Below are 23,065 nucleotides of genomic sequence, written 5' to 3' on the forward strand. Positions count from 1 at the left end.
ATTGCATCACGCGATTCAAATAGCAGCATTGCCGACATTGAAAACTACTATAAAATAATTATTCACAAAGAACACCATTCATATAATGATACAATACTACGTTCATTGATATTTGACCTTCATCATGTAACCTAAAACTTGTCATTGATACTTGATTACCCCTATATCCATATTTTATACACTATATCTATAGACTTAGAAAGTTATGCAGCAATCTAATAGTTACCTCTAAAATGGCCACAGTTCAATGACCTTAACTGACCTTTGACTTTCATCATGTGACCTGAAACTCGCAGGAGATGTTCGGTGATACTTGATGACTCTCATGTCCAAGTTTTATGAACTAGACCAAAATACTTGCAGAGTTATGATGGTAATTCAACAAATGCCTTCAATGTGGCCAAATTTAGTCCATTTACCTTAATTTGACCTTGGTCATGTGACCTGAAACTAGCCCAAGATGTTCAGTGATACTTGGTTACTCTTATTTCCAAGTTTTATGAACTAGACCAATACACTTACACAGATATGATGGTAATTCAACAAATATTCCCAACATGGCCAAAGTTCATTTACCTTAAATGACCTTTGACCTTGGTCATGTGACCTGAAACTCGGACGGGATGTTCAAAGATACGTGATTACTTTTCTGTCCAAGTTTCATGAATCATATCCATAAACTTTGGAAGTTATGATGGTAATTCAACAGATACCCATTATGGCCAAAGTTCATTGACCTTTTACGTTGGTCATGTGACCTGAAATTCGCACAGGATGTTCAGTGATACTTGATTACTATTATGTCCAAGTTTCATGAATGAAAGTTAGGATGGTAATTCAAGCAGGGTGTTTAGTAATACTTGATTAACCTTGTGTCCAAGTTTCATGAACTATATATATTTTCTAAGTTTTGATGAAATTTCAAAAACTTTATAGGTTAAGATTTCGATGTTGATTCCCCCAACATGGTCTCAGTTCATTGACCCTGAATGACCTTTGACCTTGGTGATGTGACCTGAAACTAAGGGAAGATGTTTAGTAATACCTGATTGACCTTATGGCCAAGGTCCATATACTTTCCAAGTTATGCTGTCATTTCAAAAACTGAATCTTCGGTTAAGATTTGGTGGTGACGCCGCCGCAGCCGCCGCCGTCGTCGTCGGAAAAGCGGCGCCTATAGTCTCACTCTACTTCGCAGGTGAGACAAAACAGCAGAATAATCAATATTAGATCATTAATGTCAGATGAATGAGAGGAGTACAGGTCAATAAGCTTTGATAAATTTCAACTCTTAATTATATACGTTTTTAAAGCCTTATCCTGATTGCAAAGGTACATGTAGGTTAAGTTTAGGCCTCATATAAATTCGAAGAAGAAAAAAAGGTCCATATTGCTGCTATAATAGATTTGCTATGCGATACTTCTTGGAACAGTTTTGAAGGGGGATGACCACGTAAAGAAATAAAAATCAGATGACAATTTTATTTTCGTACATATTATTTAATAAAAATACATAAAATAGGAAGGATGCATGCAGCCAATCCACCATCCCCGATCCCCGGCCCCTGTAAAAAAAACAACAACACTAAATCGGAGATGATTTGTTGCCTTTGCGTCGGTATCCAACACTCATCAACAGCTTCTCAATTTCCCATGATCACCGCGCAGAAAATGGACTCAGTTTGTCCGTTCCCTCGTCTTATTGAATGTTGCCTTCTAATGCCAATTAGTCTAATTGGTAAATGCTGACCAGGGATCAACTCGGAGGTATATATATATATATGTTTTTTTATTGATGCCACCTCCAATTCTATAGTGCAACTCACTGCGGATCGCCATCCGGTCGGTGCCTCAGATCTTCTTTCGTAGAATTCCCCTGGATCTTTCGAATCGCAAGGTATTTTTTTTCTTCGTTTATTTCATTTATTTTTATCATAAATATGTGAATAATCTATAAATATTATGCGAAATGTGTGGTGTATGCCTATTTTATCTACAATATAAATCGTTTCGAATTATTATTTCAATGAAAGAATCATAGTAGCTGAGAAACATGGAAGGCAAGGAAGAGGCTTGATTAAAGTCAGTGATTGTCTATAAAAAAATAGGTAGGACAGGTAGATATTGCTTTTTTTCATGTCAGATTTTTGTTTCTTTATTTAATATTTTCAGTCTATCACATTATCTCCAGCTGCAGAGAGCAGAGACGACTGCTCCCTGTTATTTTCCAATGAGTGAAAAGGGCAGAAAATGTAGATTAAAGAGGGAGTAATATAAAAAGAGAGGATAAAATAAAGTCACCTCTCGATCGACTTGCCTCCACTCCTCTAGCAGATTACCTCGGCGCGATGATGTCCCTTGCATGTGGTGCTTGAAAAGTGCACATATAGATTTAATTGTTTGCTCTACCTAAAAATGTGTTTGTTTTTTTTAATGTTTTTATGGACAAGATTAAAATATTCATTATATTCTTGCCATAAATAGTGGTGTTCTAGTCAAATGTCTCGGTGGCTAGAAATTATTATAAAGAATTCCCCCAAAGTAACTGCACTTACCCGACCCATCCATGCTCATTTGAATTGAATTTCAATTCGTCTGTTTGAGTGTTATCTTTGTGAGTTTCAGAATAACGGTGCAAAACAGGGGCATCGTGGTCGTCATTCTTTATAGGGTAATCAACCTGCTCAAATTACTATTCATTATTTATCTTTGTAAAAGGTTTGTTCTGATATAAAACATATAGACCACTCGGGGTAATAGTACCCAAAACAACAACATAAAAAGGAGAACCTAAATCGTTTCTTTTCATTTAGTTTTGCAATCGAAAATCTCATGTTGTGATGTTTTATATGAATATTCAGTTTTGGTACTTGGACTGTGACGCAACTGACTAAAAAGTACCAGAAAACGATGACAATCATCGCAGTGTTTGCTAAGAATATTATTCATCGAAGTTTTAACTCGACTTTTTAAACATGTTTTAGCGGGATAATAGTGCTTGTCAATTGTCAATATTATATTTCAAAATAAGAAATAAATCTGTTTTGACCGACAGATGTTCAAGTGCACCCAGAAAAAGTGCTGATTTGAATAAATAGAGAAAAAGCAACTAGCATAACGCTGAAAATGCCATAAAAATCAGATATACAATGCGAAAGTTACGACAATTTTAAGTATCTAATTTTTCACAAAACAGTGATATGCATAATTCAATGACATATGCAAATGAGACAGTCGAGGATTTCCTTCACTCACTTTTTTTTAATTGTTTGAATTAAAAAACATTTCATTCTGGAGCCCTTTCATATATAACAACAAGGACCGACTTGACTGAACCATACATGAATGCAAAATAATTAGTGAGTGGATGATGCCATCGGTCTCCTCATTTGCATATACTATTCAGCAACCCGTTGCATAAAACTTTTACCATAAAAACTCTAACAAACAAAATTATGTTATTGAAAATGACACATTTAAAACTCTTGCAGAAATTTGCCAGAGTTTTTTTATTGCAATTTTTCTTATGCAACGGGTTGCAGGATATTAATTTAATTATTACGGACGCATTTGAAAAAAAATGTGTCATGACTTTTTTTATTTTATATCCGATTTTGATGAAATTTTCAGTGCTATATGCTTGTTGGATTTTTCTTTTTTATTCAAATAAACTTTTTATAGGGATGGGCTTGTCCTTTAAGTATCATCTATAAGATCATACGAAAACGGCGAACACTTATTTCATCTCTAGTGTCAATAATGGATCTACGCCTGGGGGCAATCAGTGGCGTATAGATTGGGGGAGGGGGGGCTTTCGTGAACCAAGAAAAAAAAGAGGAAATGAGAGGAAATCTTTCACAAAATTTGATGTTTTTTAATAAACATGTCGAAATTTAATGCTCGCTCACTTCGCTCGCTTAAATCTTTTTAATACATTTTACGCGATCCGCCATACCCAGCCCCCTCAAAATTATTGGCTCATTACGCCACTGGGCACAATGAAAACCTCAGTCTGAATTTACTAACCGCATAAAATATATTTGCTCCTTGTATTCGTTTATATTTGTGTTGGTAAAAAGGTATTGCATGTCAATTATCATAAGTGCAATACTGCCATATTTGCCTTCGCTCGACTGAGGATTATCTATGTATAATTACCTGCAAGATATAGTGTTGGAAATATACATGAAAACGGATACAGACAGTATGGATTAAAGTAAGTTACCAGCCATTTTAATGAGAGACTTTAATTAAGTATGATTCTGCGAAAAAGGCGGAGAAGAATGAGAGAATAATATTGGACTATATTACTATATTTTCATACGCGTTTTACTGATGTCATTTGGCGCAAGCTATTTTGACACCTTACCTGCACAGCAAAAACTGTGGTGTTAACCGGTGTACATAGAGGACCACACCAGTTATTTTACACCGGTGTTAAATTGGTGGTGTTATTTTTACACCTATAGGTGTTATTACAACACCTTTGGTTGTTACATTTACACTCTTTGGTGTTATGTTCAATCTTTAGGGTGTAATTTTAACACCTCAGGGTTTGGTCCTCTATTAACACCAATCGGTGTCAGTTTTAACACCACAGTTTTTACAGTGTGTAAAAAAGGGTCAATGTTCGGCCAAGCATAAACAAAAATTTGGTGTCATCTGGTAGTACACCCTGGACCCAACACGCATAAAACTTTTGCCAACAAAAAGTCTGGCAAAAAAAAATTGCCAGAGTTTTTTAATGTGTTATTTTCAATGACATAATTTTGTTTGCCAGAGTTTTTGTAAATTTGCCAGAGATTTTATGGCGAAAAGTTTTACGCAATGGGTCCCTGAGAGCATACTCAACTCATCTTTTTTCACAAATCTAACATTTCTTTTTTTATTCGCATATTTCACTGCAAAATCCGCAGTGAGGGAAACAGTGTGGTATTTCATATCTCTCACAGTATGAAAAAATATGAAGCGCATCGCAATATATACTATCCAGCGAAAACTACAAGTAGGGGCTGCATTACAAAAACTTGCAACTTTAACATAGAGCTAGCAGCATACCGACAAGTACTTTCCAAAGTTACAAAATCCTTTAAAGAATGATTTTCTTTCTCATTCCCAGAATTTTTATCTGCATACAAAGCCGTCTCATATTACACACGGATATTCAGCTAACAAGTAATTAACTAAACCGACACTAATGGTATTTACTCAAGCAGCAGCTCATCGGGGTTTATTTCCCCTTTTAATATCCCCGCAACCATCACATGTAGATCGTGTTTGCATATCGTTTGTTCCTCGGGATTCTAAAATTTAATAAGCAATTGCGAGACAATGCTAAAAGCTAGGTATATCGAAAAAGCATGCGCGATATCATGCCTGTTTGTTTTTTCATTTGTGAGGGGGGAGCAGATGACAATCTCCCATATAGGCTGCTGTATAAAAGTCGAAATTCGAGGGGCGCGGGGGTCACATCCCCCGCTCCCCTAGCCCCTTCCGAAAAGCCTTTAAAGGTATGGTGTGTGTGTGTGTGGGGGGGGGTGCCTATCAATGCCCTTGATTTCTAAACCATGTCCCAATATATTGATTTAAACTCTCCAGACCGCCCTGTGAAATTTGAGGCCAGAGTTGGGGGTCATAATCATGTTAGATTTTTTCCCCAATAATTTATTTCCGTTTGACCGAGTCAAACTTAAAGCTTGTTAGATATCGAGCGCTGATCTTGTTTATTCTTCACATAGAACCTTTTGATATTTATCTCATCATCATGTCACCTTCTTGTCTATTGCCTCTTTTTAATCATAACAATGAACAGTTTTATTACATATTGACAAACAAAAGATCTCGGTAATGCTTCAATCTTTAAGATAATATGACACTTATCGTGATTTTTACGGGAAGGGCATGGTGATAAACAAGTGTTCCGATAGCTTACGGATTTTAAGAATTCAGTAAGGTAAGAATGATATTTGCTTGTAAACGACATTGTCAACTGAACAATCTGTATATCAGGCGAGTGAGTAACTGACGAGTCAAGTGGCACCTTAACAGTATTTTTTACATATGAACAAAATCTCATTGGCATAAAGAATGATATAAATTTTTGACATTAGCAATCGATCGAGCGTATATTCGTTCTGTTATAGGCAACTGTGAGCATGCCACTGTCATAAATACATCATACATAAATGTCGTATATACAGCAATGAATTTAGTTAGTATCAATATGCCAGCGAGCGAAGCGAGCGAGCAAATTTCAATATTTGGGAGACAAATTGATGAACAAAATCGCCTTTCAAGGGATATTTAATTGGTGGAGAAATCTGGTGAGCCTTGAAAAAGTTACTTCAGTCGTTTAAAATGATATGATGATACGGGCAAAATAATTATCAACAAAGTTTAGAAAAAAGAAAAAGAAATATAAAGCGCAAATCATGATTAAACAGTCCGGACTTTGTTCAATGAAAAAGAAAAAAAAATGGGATCATGATTATCGGGAATAAGGATTTGTTTATAAGAATTATATTGACCATCACAGACCACAATTATAAATATCCATAAACAGGTTTTAAAAAAGTGGAAATAGCACAATAATGCAAATGAAAAGGAAACTGTTGCAGAAAGAAAATATTTTGAATAATCTTTCAGATTATATTAGGAGAATGATACAAAATTTGAAATTTTGAGAAAATTTCATAACTGAAATATTTATTACATTGTTATAGTCTCCTTTAAATGGATGAAATTGAAAAGTATGTGAGAATATTACTGTCCTCTCTTGCCTCTATGTTTCATTGACGGTATTGGTTTTGTCAATGTCATCAGTACACTCATCGTACACCAGTGGTGGCGGAAGGGGGGGGGGGGGGTGGCAGAAAGGGGGGGGTGTGGCAGGGGCACTTACCCCCCCCCCCTCCCAAACAAAAAAAAATCCCTGTAGTTAAAATTCCCGGTTTTTTTTCAAATGGAAAATGCCTTTTTCAAAATGAAATGTGCCCTTTTTTCAAATACCACTCCCATGACTCCTTGTGAAGTAAAACATAATAATACATTTAAGGTTGTAAAATCACAAATGTGATTCGGATTATAGGTCGCCAAGCACTCCTTTGTTTTTACAACTACAAATTTTACCTTTTGATGAATTGGTATCTCTTAACTGTGTCACATTTATGTTTAAGTGTCGCAATCACGCCAGAATGCATTTTTGTCTCATGTGTTTGCTGAAAATTCTTCCATCCATCATTATCATACTCCAGTGGCGGATCCAGAGGGGGGCGCCCCGGGCGCGCGCCCCCCCTATTTTCGCCGGATTTTTTTTTTTTTTTTTTTGATGGTTATATTTACTGGATTGGTACAATGTAGTCAATTTCAAGGGCTAGATCTAGTCAAAACTATATTTTAACTTACGCTCATGGCCTTTGTGTTCGCACAAATGCACCTCTGTCATACTGTATTGCAATATGTAAATTCCGGAATTCCAGGGCGCGCAAGTCGATTGGTTGGAAAGTTGCACCACTTGTAATCGGAGTTGCAGTGCAGTGACCAGTGTGAAGATGTTGGATTGGATATCATTTTTTCCCGAAATTTTGTGTTTTTTGTAACATGCGTTTGTCCGTCTTTATGGCAAATACATGTAAATTGTAAGTAACAGATCGCGAGAGAAAGTGTCAACGATGCGAATGATGTCTATCCCCGAGATTATTCTTCACTCAAAGATGAAGCCCTGTATCGGGCGCCACGTGCGCAGCATTATCATTCTGCCTTGGTCATGTACGTTTTCACTGAAATGTATAGGTCAGACATATTTGTATTTAATGTAAACTAACTTTTACACTTTCTGGTAGATTCAGAGGCATATTATCCAGGGCGCCCCAACCATAGGCGGATCCAGGGAGGGGGGCCCGAGGGCCCCGCCCCCCCCCCCCTATTGGCGGAGCAAAAAAAAGAAAAAAAGGGGAAAAGGAAGGAAAAATGAAAAAAGGAAAAGAGAGGAGAAAAGAAGGAAGGCAAGCATAAGAGGAGGAAGATGAGTGAATAAAATAAGATAAGGGGAATTAAGACTTGGAAATTATTTTTTTTTTAATCTTTCATGTCGGGATATAAAATTTTCGCTCGCGCTTTGCGCTCGCATTGCCTTTTAGGTGATATCTTGCTCATTATCACCCGTATCAGACATCTGAGCTGGTCACCGTATAGACAGCTGGCAGCCGTCTGTTTCGAGGAGTTTTTTAACATTTTTTTTTTATTTCTCCTCGTACACAGACGGCTCGCTATCGTGCACGCACCATTAGGGGACTTGCAATGCAAAATCCCCCCGTCGGGGCTCTTCAATTTTTGTCTTTAATGAATAAAAAAATTGACAATTATTGTGACCAAAATGCAAATTAATATTCCCTCTTGGCATTAATTGCCAAAAAACGGAGAAAAATCAAGTTAAAAGGAACAAAAACAGTGACTTACCTCGGCAGTCACGCAAATTCACTTCCCCGTTTTGTCCGATCTTAAGTACATAAACATATGGCCATTGAGTCCCTGTACAGATCGCGCTAGAACTTCGGTCTCTGTATTTGGTGAGTGAAGCCAACGGAGTTCAGCTGAACAACCAACATAACAGAGACCGAAGCTTTTGGTCTAGTCACCGTATTGCCCTACATTTTCTTAATATCGGGAAGGGTAGGTATATTGTTTGTATTTTCCTCGGTCTCAATGTGCGCATTTACTTTGCATGCAGAGACGACGCAAAATATACCTTTGTATTTTCCTGGTCTCACATCCGGGCATTTGTGGATGCGTATAAAGAGTTACGCTTCATAAGGATCCGCGCACCAACAATATACGTCATAATAAAGACAACACTGGATCCGAGAGCTTGCAAGTACGTCATAATGGTAAAGTGCAGAGACTAGACCGATATTAACATGACACAATAGAACTCTATTTTTAAAAGAAATATCCCCATTATATCATGATTTTTGCTCTAGATATCTGATTTGGATGATAATAAAAATATTGACTGGCTCTTCTTTCGGGGAACATCAAATATATTGCCCTTAAAAGACCCATATTGCCCTCGTCTAAAGACTCGGGCCAATATGATTCTTTTGCTGGCAATATATTTGATGTTCCCCTCAAGGCCAGTCAATATTATATAAATATGGACCTTAAAATATCAAATTCTGAAGTCAATATACAAAACATATTTCAGCTGGGAAATTGAACTTTCACTATTTTGTTTTATTCACAAATTGATATTTTAAAAGTGTAAAAAATTCTGTTTTATGGTCTGAATATTAACAATTTCTGCTTGCGCTGCGCGCTCGCAAAATTTGATTTGTCAGGTACCTATTATTTTCCTGTATTCCATGAAGTTCTCAAAATATCCCTATTTAGGTCAGATTGTCAAAACGTATCAGCTAGCGCTGCACGCTTGCATTTTGATTAGTGAGTTATGTATATCTCAATATTAATTCTAAAACAAACTACTTAAAATCACCATTTGATGACAATTAATCATAAATTTCTGCTCGCGATTTGCGCTCGCATTGATAGATTTTAAACTCATGCATCTTATGCATAATTACAAAAGTGCTTAAATGTCCAATTTTCAGGCCATAATATTAATAGATTTTGCGCTCTCATGCTTAGGAAGAGAAATAGGAAGATAGTCATCATTTTCTTATGATGACATAATGTCCTTATAGAATATCCCGGTCCTATGTCAAAACTCAAAGTAACAATAATTGAAAATATCAGCTGTTTTAACTGTGATCCTTCTTCACCTCACAATTTTTCCACAAAGTGCTTGCAATACAGAGCTTAAAGTGACCCCTTTTCAGATCTGAATATCATATATTTTTAGCTCGCGCTTTGCGCTCGCTTTATTGATTTTCATGGTAAAAAAAAAGGTATTTAGAATACCCAAATTCTAGGTCGATATCTCAAACACACGTTTATTCAGATACGCACCTTGTTCTCCATTTAGATAATTATCCAGTTTCAGATAACAATATAAAAAATTGTCTGCTCGCGCTTTGTGCTCGCATTATTAATGTATGAAAATTTCCAATAGCTTAACCTTTTCATGATTTACAAAACATGAATAGAGTGTCCAGAATTTTTCCGCTCGCGCTTCGCGCTCGCATCAATAATGTTCAGTTTTTGTCTAATCCTTTCCACGATTACAAAAAGTGCTTGAAATTTCCATTATTCAGGTAGAAATGTCAAAAATTTCAGCTTGCGCTTCGCGCTCGCAATATTTGAATGTTGAAATATGTAACGTCTTCGTGGCTAAGTTCAAGCAGTCCATAACAAATACGTTTTCGATCAGCTCAAAACGTATATAAAAAATTTCCGCTCGCGCTCTGCGCTCGCATTATTAATGTAAGGAAGATCCCCACTTCCTCATCCTTTTCATGATTTACAAAACTTGAATAGAGTGTCTCGTTCAGTAGGTCTAAATCACGAAATTTTTTGCTCACGCTTCGCGCTCACACTAATCGTTTAGTTATATACCTATTCTGTTAAGTTACAAAAAGTGCTTAGAATTTCCATTCCTTAGGTAAAAATGTCAAAAAATTTCAGCTCGCGCTTCGCGCTCGCATTATTTGATTTTTAAAAATATGTAACGTCTTCATGGCTAACTGCAAGCAAGTCCTTAACAGTACCTTTTCCATCAGTTCATTTTTGCTCGCGCTTCACGTTCGTAATAATTATTCACTTGCATACACATCTTTTTTCAGGATTGCCCAGAATGTTCAAAACTTTTAGAAAAAAGTAAATAAGATTCCCCCCAAAAAAATAGCTCGCGCTTCGCGCTCGCATTATATGAATAATGATTATGGTATTATATATTTATGTTTATTCATAAGAATAAAGCTAAGAAGTGACTAATATATGACTACCCCTTTAAAGATACCAAAAATCCCGCAAATATCATATTCGAGTGGCCGATCGGGGAAAATATGGCTGAAAAAAAAATTCCGGGCCCCCCTATTGGCGAAGGCTGGATCCGCCCCTGCCCCCAACTAAGTTTCGCCGAAGCAATCATTTCAACGAATATCAAGGAGCAAAATTGTATATTCTCAATCACCAGTCGACCCCACTCCGCAGCTATATGTCAGCGTAAGGAGCGAAGATTTTATGTAACGGGGGGGGGGGGGGAGAATAAAAATACTTTCGTGCAAGCAAGTGAAGAGCCTTTGCCAAATGTATGTTTTGAATGACCGCTTATACGGTGTGTGACTGGAAACCAGCTCCTAAATGAGTCAGTATGTGTCTTTTAGTCATGAAGTTACAGTGATTTAAGTGTGCATTTTTCTTCTAAAGGTGTTCTCAAAATACGACTTTTGGACATGATTTTTTGAAAAAGTCCTTGCCGTGGGAGGGGGTATCCCCCCTCCCACACCCTCCCCCCGCTCGGTCGCTTCGCTCCCTCGCCGCTGGCGCCCCCCCCTATTTCAAAATCCTGGATCCGCCCCTGTACTCGTCAAAGAAACCTTCTCCATCAGCCATTAGCAAGAACCCAAACTGCTTTAAATTCATTTAGAATAGTTTGTGTTAAAGAATGGAATAAGTTACCTCATGACATTAGAAATAGCTTGGCTCTGTCCCGATTTAAAACATTGTGTAAAAAGCATCTCTTCGATAGATTGCGGTCGGATGTGAATGTATAAATCATGAAGCAGATTGCAATGAGTGAGGTCTCCATGTGTGTGTGAGGGTGTGTGCGTGCATTAGTAATCGGGTGTGTATGGGGGGGGGGGTCATGTGTGTGTTTATTATTAGAGGTTGTCTATACAGGGGTCAAAAAGGGTGGTGTTTCGGTTTTCTTGGGGCTCCTGTTCATTTGATGAGGTGTCCTTTCCTAAGCATTTTTTATGCACTCACAAATTTTGACCGATTTTAATGAATGAGGTTGTAGGATGCTTTGGGGAATGTCCTGGCCCTGCTTCATTTAGGCTGTTACTAGGGTTACCCTAGGCAAGCTGAAACATCTCTATTTTATAACCTACCCCTTTTATTATACTGTCAAATCATTTATTCTTAAGTTACATGTAAGTTACACCCATTGTAAATATGTTACTTACTATGTAAAGGGGCCCCGTTAACAAGCTGTGCTTCACTGGGGTCCCAAACCTATCATTCTGAGTTCTATGATGTTGTATTCTGTACTATTGTTTGTGTTTGATATGGTTTGAAATAAATACTATACTATACTATACTCTATGTTTATGCTCGCGCTTCGCGCTCGCATCAATATATAAGGTATTTATCCTAATCATGGTTACAAATGCTTGGAATGACTAGTTTTCAGGTTGGTATATTACAAAAATTTAGCACGTGTTTCGTGTTCGCATCAGTTATTGTTTAGTAAGGTACTCATTCTGTTCCTGGGTTTTAAAAATGCTTAGAATGTCCAGTTTTCACGTTGGAATATCACAAATTTTCAGTTCGCGTTCGCATTGTTCGATTGGTGAGATAAGTATGCTATTCATCAGTCACTAACTGCAGTCCAGTTTACTTTTTCTAGACAGTATATTGAAAAATTAATAATTTATCAGTTAGATTCACATTTTTTTCATGATTATATAAACTGCTCGGAATGTCTAATTCTCGCAATGATACCCTTTAGCAGTAATTAGCGCCACAATGGACCATAAAGCGAGTTTTACAACTTCAGATTTGAAAATTTTCCAAACCGCTCGCTGGCTACGCTCCGTTGCGAAAAACGTAAAGCCTAAATATATGTCTTACCATCAGAAATCAGTTCAAGTATAGGTTTTGATCACCTTATTCTATGATTCATGCCAAAACACTAAATAATTTTTTGTATGTTATTTTATGACAAAATGTTTTGTACGAATGATATGAATGCAGAAGATCCCTGATGACAGCACGTTCCTACTGCCAAATTGTTGCCAATTTAATACAGAAATGTAATTCTTATCCAGTCGAGACCTTCTTGAGCAACAGCATTTCAGACTCGTTAATCTGGAAATTTTACACCCTCTCCAAAAATAACCCCCCAAAATACAACAGAAGATATTAAAAATAGAATTATATGTATAAAAAAAAATCACGTTTATATATATTTTCTTCTTCCATTTTACAAATTTCTTCATTTTTTAGACATAAATTCACACAATATCAATTTGCTATCAAGGAATACATATTATCTAATTTTATACAGGTTATCTTTATAGAAGAAGGCGTAAGTCACTAAAAGCAAACGATTGTGGCTCATATTGACCATATACAATGCAAAAAATGAATAAGGGCTATTATAAATGACGCACAACATTCAGGAAGGAAGTAAATTTGAAAAGAAAAACATTGAATCATTAATCATTTTATCATTAATCATTAATTAAAAATACTGAAGATCGGAGACTGTCTAGAGAGCGTTTTCCTCAGATTTGGTGAAATTGCTATTCTACTCAAACTTGAATTAAACAATGATTAGATTCCGAACCGACTGAGATGAACCTTTTTAAACTCAGGTTTTCTTTTCTTTTTTCTTTTTTACAGGAAGTTTTTCATTTTTGTGACACTATTCGTTGTCACTAGAAAGACAAGTGTCACCCATGATTCTTATTTTTTATTGTATTCATATGGAAAACTCCTAGAAGCCTTGTGAGATTTCATGAGAACCGGGCTTTAGAATCTCGAATCTATATATATTCGGGTCGTTTCGATGTCTGACTTTTATATAAACTTACGATGTGGGAGCCAGTGAATTTCGCGGTAAAGTGCGCTCGATTTAATCTGGACATATAGCGGTTACAGGTAGTTTACGATAACAGATCGTGTTGGAATGAAAGCACGATATTGATACCATGTTCGTTATTGAAGAATGAGGCGTATCTGGGAGGTAGATGGAGGTCGCCCCCCCCTCCCCCTCTCCCTCACACACAAAAAATGCCCCTTCCGTTAAGTCATCCATGCAGTCACTTTATCATTTTGGTTCATCGAGTAAGACCTGAGGGTTGTTTCATGAAAGATGTCAGCACTGACTATTTACTCAGTGCTGACAATTTCAGTGAAATCTTAAGTTTTGATTGGCTGTGAGGCACTGTCCTCTGACTGTTACCATGGTAACTGTCGGAGAAAGTGAACTTGTCAATGTTGACAGCTTTAATGAAACGGTTCGCTGTAGGCCCCCTTTTATCATATTTTTTGACATGCATACGAGAGCTGATATATATAGGGAACAAAATTATCAAGATTATCAAAAATGTGTATACAAAGACAATATCTTATCTATGTCTTATTTTACTCTCTTTCTAACCTTTGTATCTGTCTTCCTTTCTTTTTTTCTCTCTTTATTTTCTTTCATTCTTTCTTTATTTCTTTCCTTTTTCCTTTATTTCTTTTTCTTTACTTTTCCCCTCTCTCTCTCTCCCTTACCCCTCCCCCTCTCTCTTTATCCCTTTCTTTTTTCCTCCCTTTATTTCCATCTATATTTCTATCCCTTTTTTCTAATTTTCTTTCTTTCTTTCTTTGCTTCTTTCTAGATCTATTTTAATTATTCTTTTGTCCCACTTTTTTTTATTTTACCATACATATCTTTGAAAAACGCGTAGTGGGTAAGTGGGTAGCCCCCCCCCCCCGCCTCTCTGTAGCGCCGCCACTGGTGGCATGTAATTCAACACACTCCGCCCAACTCCTGTCGCCCCTCCGACCAACCCTCAGCCCCCGGAAGTTCCAGAATCTGCCTCTGTTGGATATACCGGGCAACGATTGCGGATTAGACACGAGATCGTGTATAAATGGGAAAACTTTAAGCATGGTCAAAACTCGGTTTACTTTTGCGGAAATGATGAATATCCTACTTTTGTAAACACTGTTTCGTTTATTTTACTCACCGTGGAGAAAATCTTACATAATCCGATCAAGCACAAACAGATGAGTTTGATTAGCACTACCAATGGTCTATAAAACTTCGTGAACAAGGATGGTCGAAGTGATTGATGAAAACTATACGAATACGAAGATCTATAAATGAGAACAATGTTGCTTTTTCTGCTGGATTATATTTGAAATTTGAATATTGTTTTCTGGCAAATGCCTGACCCGCCTAACGAGCTGAGATGATGGTACAATGACTAAGAAATGTTTCTTTTTAGGATAAGTGCGCTGCCATCGTCATCGAAGTCGGCAGGCAAGAGAAAGAGAATTACCCAACCTTCATCGAGTGTAAGGAATAGAAAATGTGTTTCCTTTTTAACGTGGAAATGAGGAAGAGCTACGTAGCACAGGTATTGAGTATTTAGATGAAAGGTATTGCAGAGGAGATAAAATTTACCGATTAATACGACATTATTGTGTGTCGTAATTAATTCAACTATCGTATACGTTTTTGTCTTTAAAGCGTGTCTTTTGGTTCCTCCAAATTTTCAAAGCACTACATTCGTAGACAAATAAAATATATAATTTTTTTGTGAAATGATATAATTCATTTTATTTTTATTTTGTTCTAATAAACCATTATACAGACGGAGTAATCTTGAATAGGCCTATTGTATAATGCATATTCCATGATGAGGAAGAAAAAATGAAAATAACTTGAATATATTACAAAAGAAAAATCATGAAAATCATTTGCTAATTACTTTTCATGCATCATCCCAACTTCTTTTCCGTTAGGTTTTGGCAATTCCTCTGCTTTATAATGTAGGCTACATACTTTATATTGATTGGTATACCATGTAGACTATTATTTAGTTAAGATCTGTCAGCTGAAGTTGTAAATTCATTGTGAAATTTTGGCATATATAATATATGTGATACGAGGTTTTGCCATTTTAAAGCTATTCAGCTGTCCAACTAAAATTTCCTTTCATGTAATACCTTTACAACATGCATGGATGTAGTAAGCAAAAAAGCGAGGAAAAACCCCTAAAAAAGAAAGGAAAAAAATAATAAATTGAATATTATCCAATTTGGGACAAAGTTCAAAAAATTATTTTATATTGTACCCTTTCCCCTTTCATTTCCCTTCTTTTTTTCTAAGCCATGGAACTTCTTAGGGGGAACAAGGGCTGAGACGAGGGGGGGGGGGGCAAATTGCTCAAATCCCAATAGCAGTAAAGCTAGAGTACTACTCTATTCGAAACTCAAATGTACGCCCACCATTCACTATTAATCTCTATCCAATCTATATTCTCTTCCAACATGATAATACAAATTATAGGAAAAATAAAGAGAGAAAATAGGTAAAAGTTTTGAAACTTCGATGCACTCATTTTAATGATTTAAAGAGGTTATCCGGGCTGAAATATTTATATATCAAATTGAATAGAGTAAAATTCACAGAGCAATTAAAATGCTGAAAATGTCATCAGAATCTGATATATAATGGAGTTATTGAATTTTAAGGTTTAGCAATATTTACTGAAAACGGTTATTATGTACGTCGTGAAGAATATTCATGCACTGTTAGAAAAAATAAAAGAAGTTCCTGCAGCAGAGTCTCGAGAACACCTGTAATCTTACCGAATTGCGTAATAATCATTCTGTAAATTCATAAAACAAGAATTTTTCTGCAATTTAACAGAACAGGTCTGTTTAAAAAGGGGGAAAAGGGTGTTTTATTCAAGGAAATTTGTAAGATTCCATACATCAAATACCAATTTCCTGTAAGATTACGCAATTCGGTAAGATTACAGGTGTTCTCGAGACTCTGCTGCAGGAACTTCTATTTTTTCTAACAGTGTGGGCTGATGATGTCATATCCCCACTTTCCCTTTTCTTATGTTATTACATGAAATCATGATTGTTAATTTTTTTCATGGTTACACTTCGTAATTCCGAAGGTTCGTAATTTCGAAACACGTAAATTGCCTGTACCTCGATGTTTGTTAATCCAAAAATGTAAAAGTGTTCGTTAATCCGAACATTTGTGGTGTTATTCCGAAGGTTCGATAATCCGAAAACGAAATAAGGTTCGTTGTTCCGAAGGTTCGTTAGTCCGAAAACGAAATAAGGTTCGTTAATCATTACGTTTTCGGACTAACTAACCTTCGGAAGTACGAACCTCATTTCAATTGCGGATTAACGAACCTTCGGAATAACGAAGTTTCTGAATTACGAATGTATGCGTTTTTCATACCGTCGCATGCACCACGAACCGTCTTCGTGGAATAGATACAGTGTGCTATCGCGCCTCGCGATTTCACCACGAACCGTCTTCTCTATTACGATGCCCACTGTGGCTTTAATAATTCACTTCAAGAAAATATAGAGATACGGGATGAAACTTTGGAACCTGAACTATCGAACGAAGAAACCGTCAAATAATTTGCTTTTCTTGTAGGTGCACTTATTGCTGGTTTTAAAAAAGCTTTTCTTTAAATGCGTTTTCTGCGAAACTAACTTTCGTATCGAAGTGCGCAGAGAGGACGGTTCGTGTGTAATGTCTCCCTTATAAAGAAATTAGTTGCCGTAATGAATATCTGTGTACTTAATCAATTTTCAATCCAATCTAGTTCTTGGAGGAAAAAATGAATAAACCTAACTACATAATTATAATAAAGTACAAATGAACAAGTTTAGTGGGGGTATGGCATCATCAGTTTTCTAATTCAATATTCATGAAGACATGCCTAGAACTGTTTCACCGGAATAATGCAAATCTTTACAATGTCACAACTTTGTTGTTCCTTCATGCCCTTGTCCGATTTTGATCAAATTTTCAGTGTTCGTAATACCTACGGCCGGCGTAGAGCAAATGTTACCAAGGTATTAGTCTGATTTTTCTTTATCTGTTAAAATAGATTATTTTCAGCCTGGAGTACCCACTACCAAAACATCTTTTTAAAAATATAAATATGGTTCGACCTCATCTCACAGTTATTCCGATATTATAATCTTCTATTCCTGAAATTATTATTTTTAACATGAAAATTAGTGAGGTCTTGAACATGGTCTACTCAAGACAGAAGATTGTTGGTAGCCGCCTTCATGTGAAAAGCTATATATAAACAATATCAAATTTACCATATTGATCTATATTGGGGGGGGGTACTTGCATCTTGAATTTAATAATTTTGTTTATATTATTAATAATAAAATGCAATGAATCGCGAGGCCAGATGACCAGAATAAAGTGATTTATATGAAGAGGTGAAACCATGTTCTTTGAAAAATGACTGGATATGTGCAATTGGTTATACATTCTTACATATTCACATTAAGGCAGTTTTTACTATACAATGAAGGGTATGTTTTCTTAGGAGATCCAACAATTAGGAAACGAACACCTTTGTTTAAATTACCCCCATTGCCCCCGCAAAGATGAGTTTGTAAACATTGCAACGACCTTAGCAAAAACGGTTATTTTACTGCCTAGCTGTAAGCCGACAGCCAAGAATTAAGGTTATCACAACAGAAAGTAAACGGTCTTAAAATGTTTAGGCATGAGGGGTCGCGAAAACGGGGGACTGCGGGGGCTGAAGCCCCCGCACTTTGATTATCTGATTATGAATTTTGCATGCCCCCCCCCCTTCCAAAACCGTTCCACGGCCCCTGACATGGTATTGCAATTAATGTCATTTTAAGGTTCGAGTTCCCATTTTAAAGAAAAAGAATACATGAGTTAGCACAGTTGTAACTCTTCATGCCTATATAGTCACATTCGCCGGCCGGTAGCAATAAATCGGGGGTAATCGGTGGTAACCGGTTGGGTGAGAGATTTTTTTTAAACATCAATACTTTCCGGTCAACCAATCCTTGGCACATCGCCGTCACAAATGCCATCGTGCGGAGCCGGGAAGGCAGCGATCAAAGGCCGGACATCGACGGACATCCAATACAAATCCCCGATTAATCCAACAGTGCTCGTGCGAAAGCCGGACGATGAACCAGACATCGCACGATTATCGGTAGAGTATTCGGACATCATACGATGCCTGGGCGATTGTCGGCCGGTGTACTTTCCCTCTTGGCACCTCTTTGTTTCCTTCGGGTGCACAAAATAACGCGCTGAAAGATGTACATGCGAAATGTTGCGGTTTATAAAGGCCCTGATGCACCTGTGATCACCGACCGGTGTCCGGCAGATGTCAATCACATGCATTGGCCATCAATCAAACATCGATGCATACCGGTCGGACGTCGGTCGGTTATTGGCTAATGTCCGGACAGACATCGGTCGATAATCGGCCGAAGTCTGTCCGTTCATGGCTGGCCATCAGACGATACTTAAACGATGTGTCAAGAATGGATGGGCAATTATAAAGATCGGTAGAGACATCCGAAGAAAAAATAACTCCCAGTTATCTTTGTCCGATCATCCCTCCGATGCTACCATAGAGCCCCGTCGACTGGAGCTGGCTTGCTCTGTCTACCAATCAATATGACGCCACCTATGGGCAACGGCGCCTACAGTTATATCGTAATACTAATCATACTATTAGTTGACAGAATGCAAAAGAGCTGCGTACACCTAATAAGCCAATTAATATCATCTTTGATAATTTGAGTAAAGTCAAGGAAAATTATGTGTCCTAGGATTACGTCATAATGAGCAATTATTGAACACCTAATCACCTAATTTGCATATTTTCATTGACATTATGTCGTGTTTCATTTATCCCATCCCCTTGCAGTATTCGTGATGTCCAAATCATTTAGTTTGTTGGGTAACATGACAAGTTCTACGTGCATTAGCTTAAGCCCCCCCCCCCCCCCCGATAAAAGATGGCGACATGGTTCAATAATTTAAAATATAATACATTTCAATCAAATGCTGCGAATCGAAATGGTCCAATCTTTATCATAATCAGATAAAACTGATATAGATTATTGTCATGATTCATTTTTTTTTCATCTCACGTTTGAAAAATATATGGCGTCGGACAGCCATGCACCGTGATGCTGATTACATAATATTTTTACATTTTGATTTTTCATCATTTCCATGAATTTATGGAAGGGAATTTATTTTGTTAAACATTTTAAAGGCTAGCAAAATCAACTGTTTTGGGTGGCACGAAAAAGAAACTGTTGATTGAAATAAGTTTCTTTCTCTTCCAATTAAACACTCATGATAATAATGCTTATATGTCATTACAACAAACTCTATTTTCAGTATCCGTCTCATTGTTTTCATTTTCAGAGCTAGACAAGCACGATGGCATATCCATTCGACCATGAAATCAGTGCTTCATCGGTGGTTGGTGCCCGAGCTGTAAGTCTTCATCAATCGAGTGTCAAGGAACAACGCAAACTTGAGGATAATCTTCAATCATTGTCCAAAGAAATGCGATCACGCATGAACCAACTAGACTCGGAGACGAGTGAAATGCGTCGTCACGCCGTCCGGATGTTTGATTCCGTACGACGAAAAGAACACCAGAGAATGACGCAGTCGCGTCAAGAAATAGCCAACCTACACTCATCGGGAAGTTCAGATGATATAGCCAGTCTCTTCTCGGGACCTTCTTCGCGAGCAAATTCCGCTGGACGTTTGAAAACGGCGCAGTTACCGCGTCGCCCAAGTAAATCAAGCGATGGGGCGCCGTCACAGATATCACTTAGCCGGTGCTACTCATCACCAGCGTCCATTGATAAAGTCGGTCCAACTTTAGATGTGGAGCTCGCAACAGAACCGAAAGGTGATTTCAGTGATGAGAGTATTGCCGCAGACGCAGCTTCCATTCCAGTTACAGACCTGCCAAACTTCTGCACCGGACGAGAACTTGGAATGATTGGGGAAATGGTGACCAATGAAGATGTGAACGAGAGCAACGACAACACTGTCTTGGACCATAAACCAAACCACTCAAAAGTTGAGTCGTCACCACTTTTACTTAGAAGGCATTCGCAGACTAATTTGAACCTGAGGTCGACATCGAATATAGGGGACGAGCGTGCAAAACTAATGACCAGACGTCGACGCACTTCGGACATCGTTAAACCTGTGACCACTGCAGCTGGAGTGAAACCTTCCAGACGACATAGCTCTCACGAGCCTGCTTTCTTGACAAATACAGCGGGAACTCGTAGCAACCAAGAGCTTTTACTACATCGTACATCATCAGTTAACTTGCCTCCTCTACGACACCCATCATACACTGGACGTCGTAGTGTCCATTCTGACAGTCAAATCATGTCCCCACCTTTGTCTCCGAACGACTCACCGCGCAGCGTCGTCGGTGCTCGTCACAACCAAAATGCGTCATTTCGACGCGCATCTCACACCGAATCCTCTCCGTGTATCATGAAACAAACCTTTGCCTCGACACCTAGGCGGAGCGTGTCACAAGTAGTTGGTGAGCTGGTACACATCGAGGAAATCCGACGTCATTCCAGAGGTACTTCCTTGCAGGATGGTGTTCGCAAAGCTCGAGGAGCGTTGCAAAGCAAATCATTCCCGTTCAACAGCACACAAAGGGCTGATGTTGCTTGTACGTCCATGTCCAAGACACAATCCCTGGGGGATATATTTGATGAACTTAAAGACTGCCGATATTTACGGATCTCAAACCAAGACTCTACTGCTTAATGATAAAGATATAGACTGTGTTCCTCAGGAATCCATAAAGCTCAAAGATTTAATCAATTAGATTGAAAAAAATATATACAAAGACTACAAGGAATGACGTGGCCTCACATGCCATGATCATATGATGATTATGCCTTTTTCGTTCCTTTAAACGACAGAGGATTATTCTTTAGTTTTAGCGCTGTTTTGTTAAGGCCTACATTATTACATGATTAATAAATCCACTTTTATATGTAATGCCTAGTTAATCACTCCACTGGCCGTACGCAGCGAAGGGGGCGGATGCCTTCAAAAATATTTCATTTTACTGTACATTTTCACAAAATTCACCAAAAGTGTGTAAGAAATCCTTCAATATCACTTTACAAAGTGCAGAAGAGTCTCATAACAAGCTTGGTCCTTTCGCTTTCAAGTTTCTTAGATTTTCTAAATGCTCCTTTTCACCCCACCCTCGGAAATGAAATGATTTTCACACCGAGGTTTTTTACCTGACTGCTAAGAAAGCACGAATGCCTGTGAGCAAGCAACAAGGGGACCAACGGCTTAAAGTCCTTCTTTGTACGGCCATGTACGATCACTCATGTATGTTCAAATCATCTTTCTAAATAGCAGATCTGGGGGCCCGTTGCAGAAAAAAGTTGCGTTTAAACGCAAGGCAAAAATCAATCGCAAGTTCCAAATGCGCGCCTTTGATTGGTTGATAATCAAGTTCCGCCTGATTTTTGGAGTTGCGATTGACTGCAACTCTTTCTGCAACGGGCCCCTGATGTATTCTCTGAGGGAGGAGAAGGTTTGGTGGCTCAGCTAAAAAGATGACGATTAGGAGACATGAGGGACCTGATGAGAAAGTAATTAGGCCTACCTTGTACCAAACACTCCCCCATCATGGGTCCGTTGCAGAAAGAGTTGCGTTTAAACGCAAGCCAAAAATCAATCGCAAATCCCAAATGCGCGCTGTTGATTGGTTGAAAATCAAGTTACGCATGATTTTTAGAGTTGCGTTTGATTGCAACTCTTTCTGCAACGGGCCCTGGTCTTCTTCTGTACTACCGCTGGGATTTCGAAGTAGCTCACTCTTTTAAGTCCGTTGGTCTCATGTTTTTTTTTTTAATAATCGCATTCCTTATTATACCGGATTAATGATTAATTCTCATTTCGTCTAATACTCAGTTGGTTAAATTTCCACTTCGTCTCAGTGACATCACGGGGATTTTTAAAAGATATAAAAGATGGGGGAGCAAAGGTAAACACGAATTTGTTTGCCTGTTTCACAAAATCGATCGCGAAGCGCGAGCTAATATTTTTTATATAGGCCCTTCATACTGACTTGCAAGTACCTGTCGAGGACTGTTAGCAGTGAATCGAAGATGATATCTCACCAAATAAATAATGCGATCGCGAAGCGCAAACTGAATTTTTTAATAGCCTAAGATGATAACTGGAAGTTCTAAGCTCTATTTGTAATCATGAACAAGATGGGTATTGAACAAGATAATTAATGCGAGCACGTAGCGCGTTCTGATTTTTTTTTCTATATTAAGCATTAGTTCGTAATCATTGACA

General features: G+C 37.8%; 1 protein-coding gene across 2 annotated transcripts; it reads left to right on the forward strand.

The window, feature by feature from the left end:
• The first annotated feature begins 1,626 nt into the window (after positions 1-1,626).
• On the forward strand, positions 1,627-22,388 carry LOC121421661. Of its 2 annotated transcripts, none has more exons than XM_041616438.1 (2): positions 1,627-1,897; positions 20,114-22,388. In XM_041616438.1, the coding sequence occupies exon 2, from the start codon at positions 20,129-20,131 to the stop codon at positions 21,500-21,502; it is 1,374 nt and encodes a 457-aa protein (XP_041472372.1). In that variant the 5' UTR covers positions 1,627-1,897; positions 20,114-20,128; the 3' UTR covers positions 21,503-22,388. The 2 variants fall into 2 exon arrangements, with proteins under 2 accessions (XP_041472372.1, XP_041472363.1); XM_041616429.1 differs by lacking the exon at positions 1,627-1,897 and adding an exon at positions 14,764-15,254.
• The last annotated feature ends 677 nt before the right edge of the window (positions 22,389-23,065 follow it).

This window comes from Lytechinus variegatus, chromosome 1 (genome assembly GCF_018143015.1).
Source record: "Lytechinus variegatus isolate NC3 chromosome 1, Lvar_3.0, whole genome shotgun sequence".
In the NCBI taxonomy this organism is placed as follows: Eukaryota; Metazoa; Echinodermata; class Echinoidea; order Temnopleuroida; family Toxopneustidae; genus Lytechinus; species Lytechinus variegatus.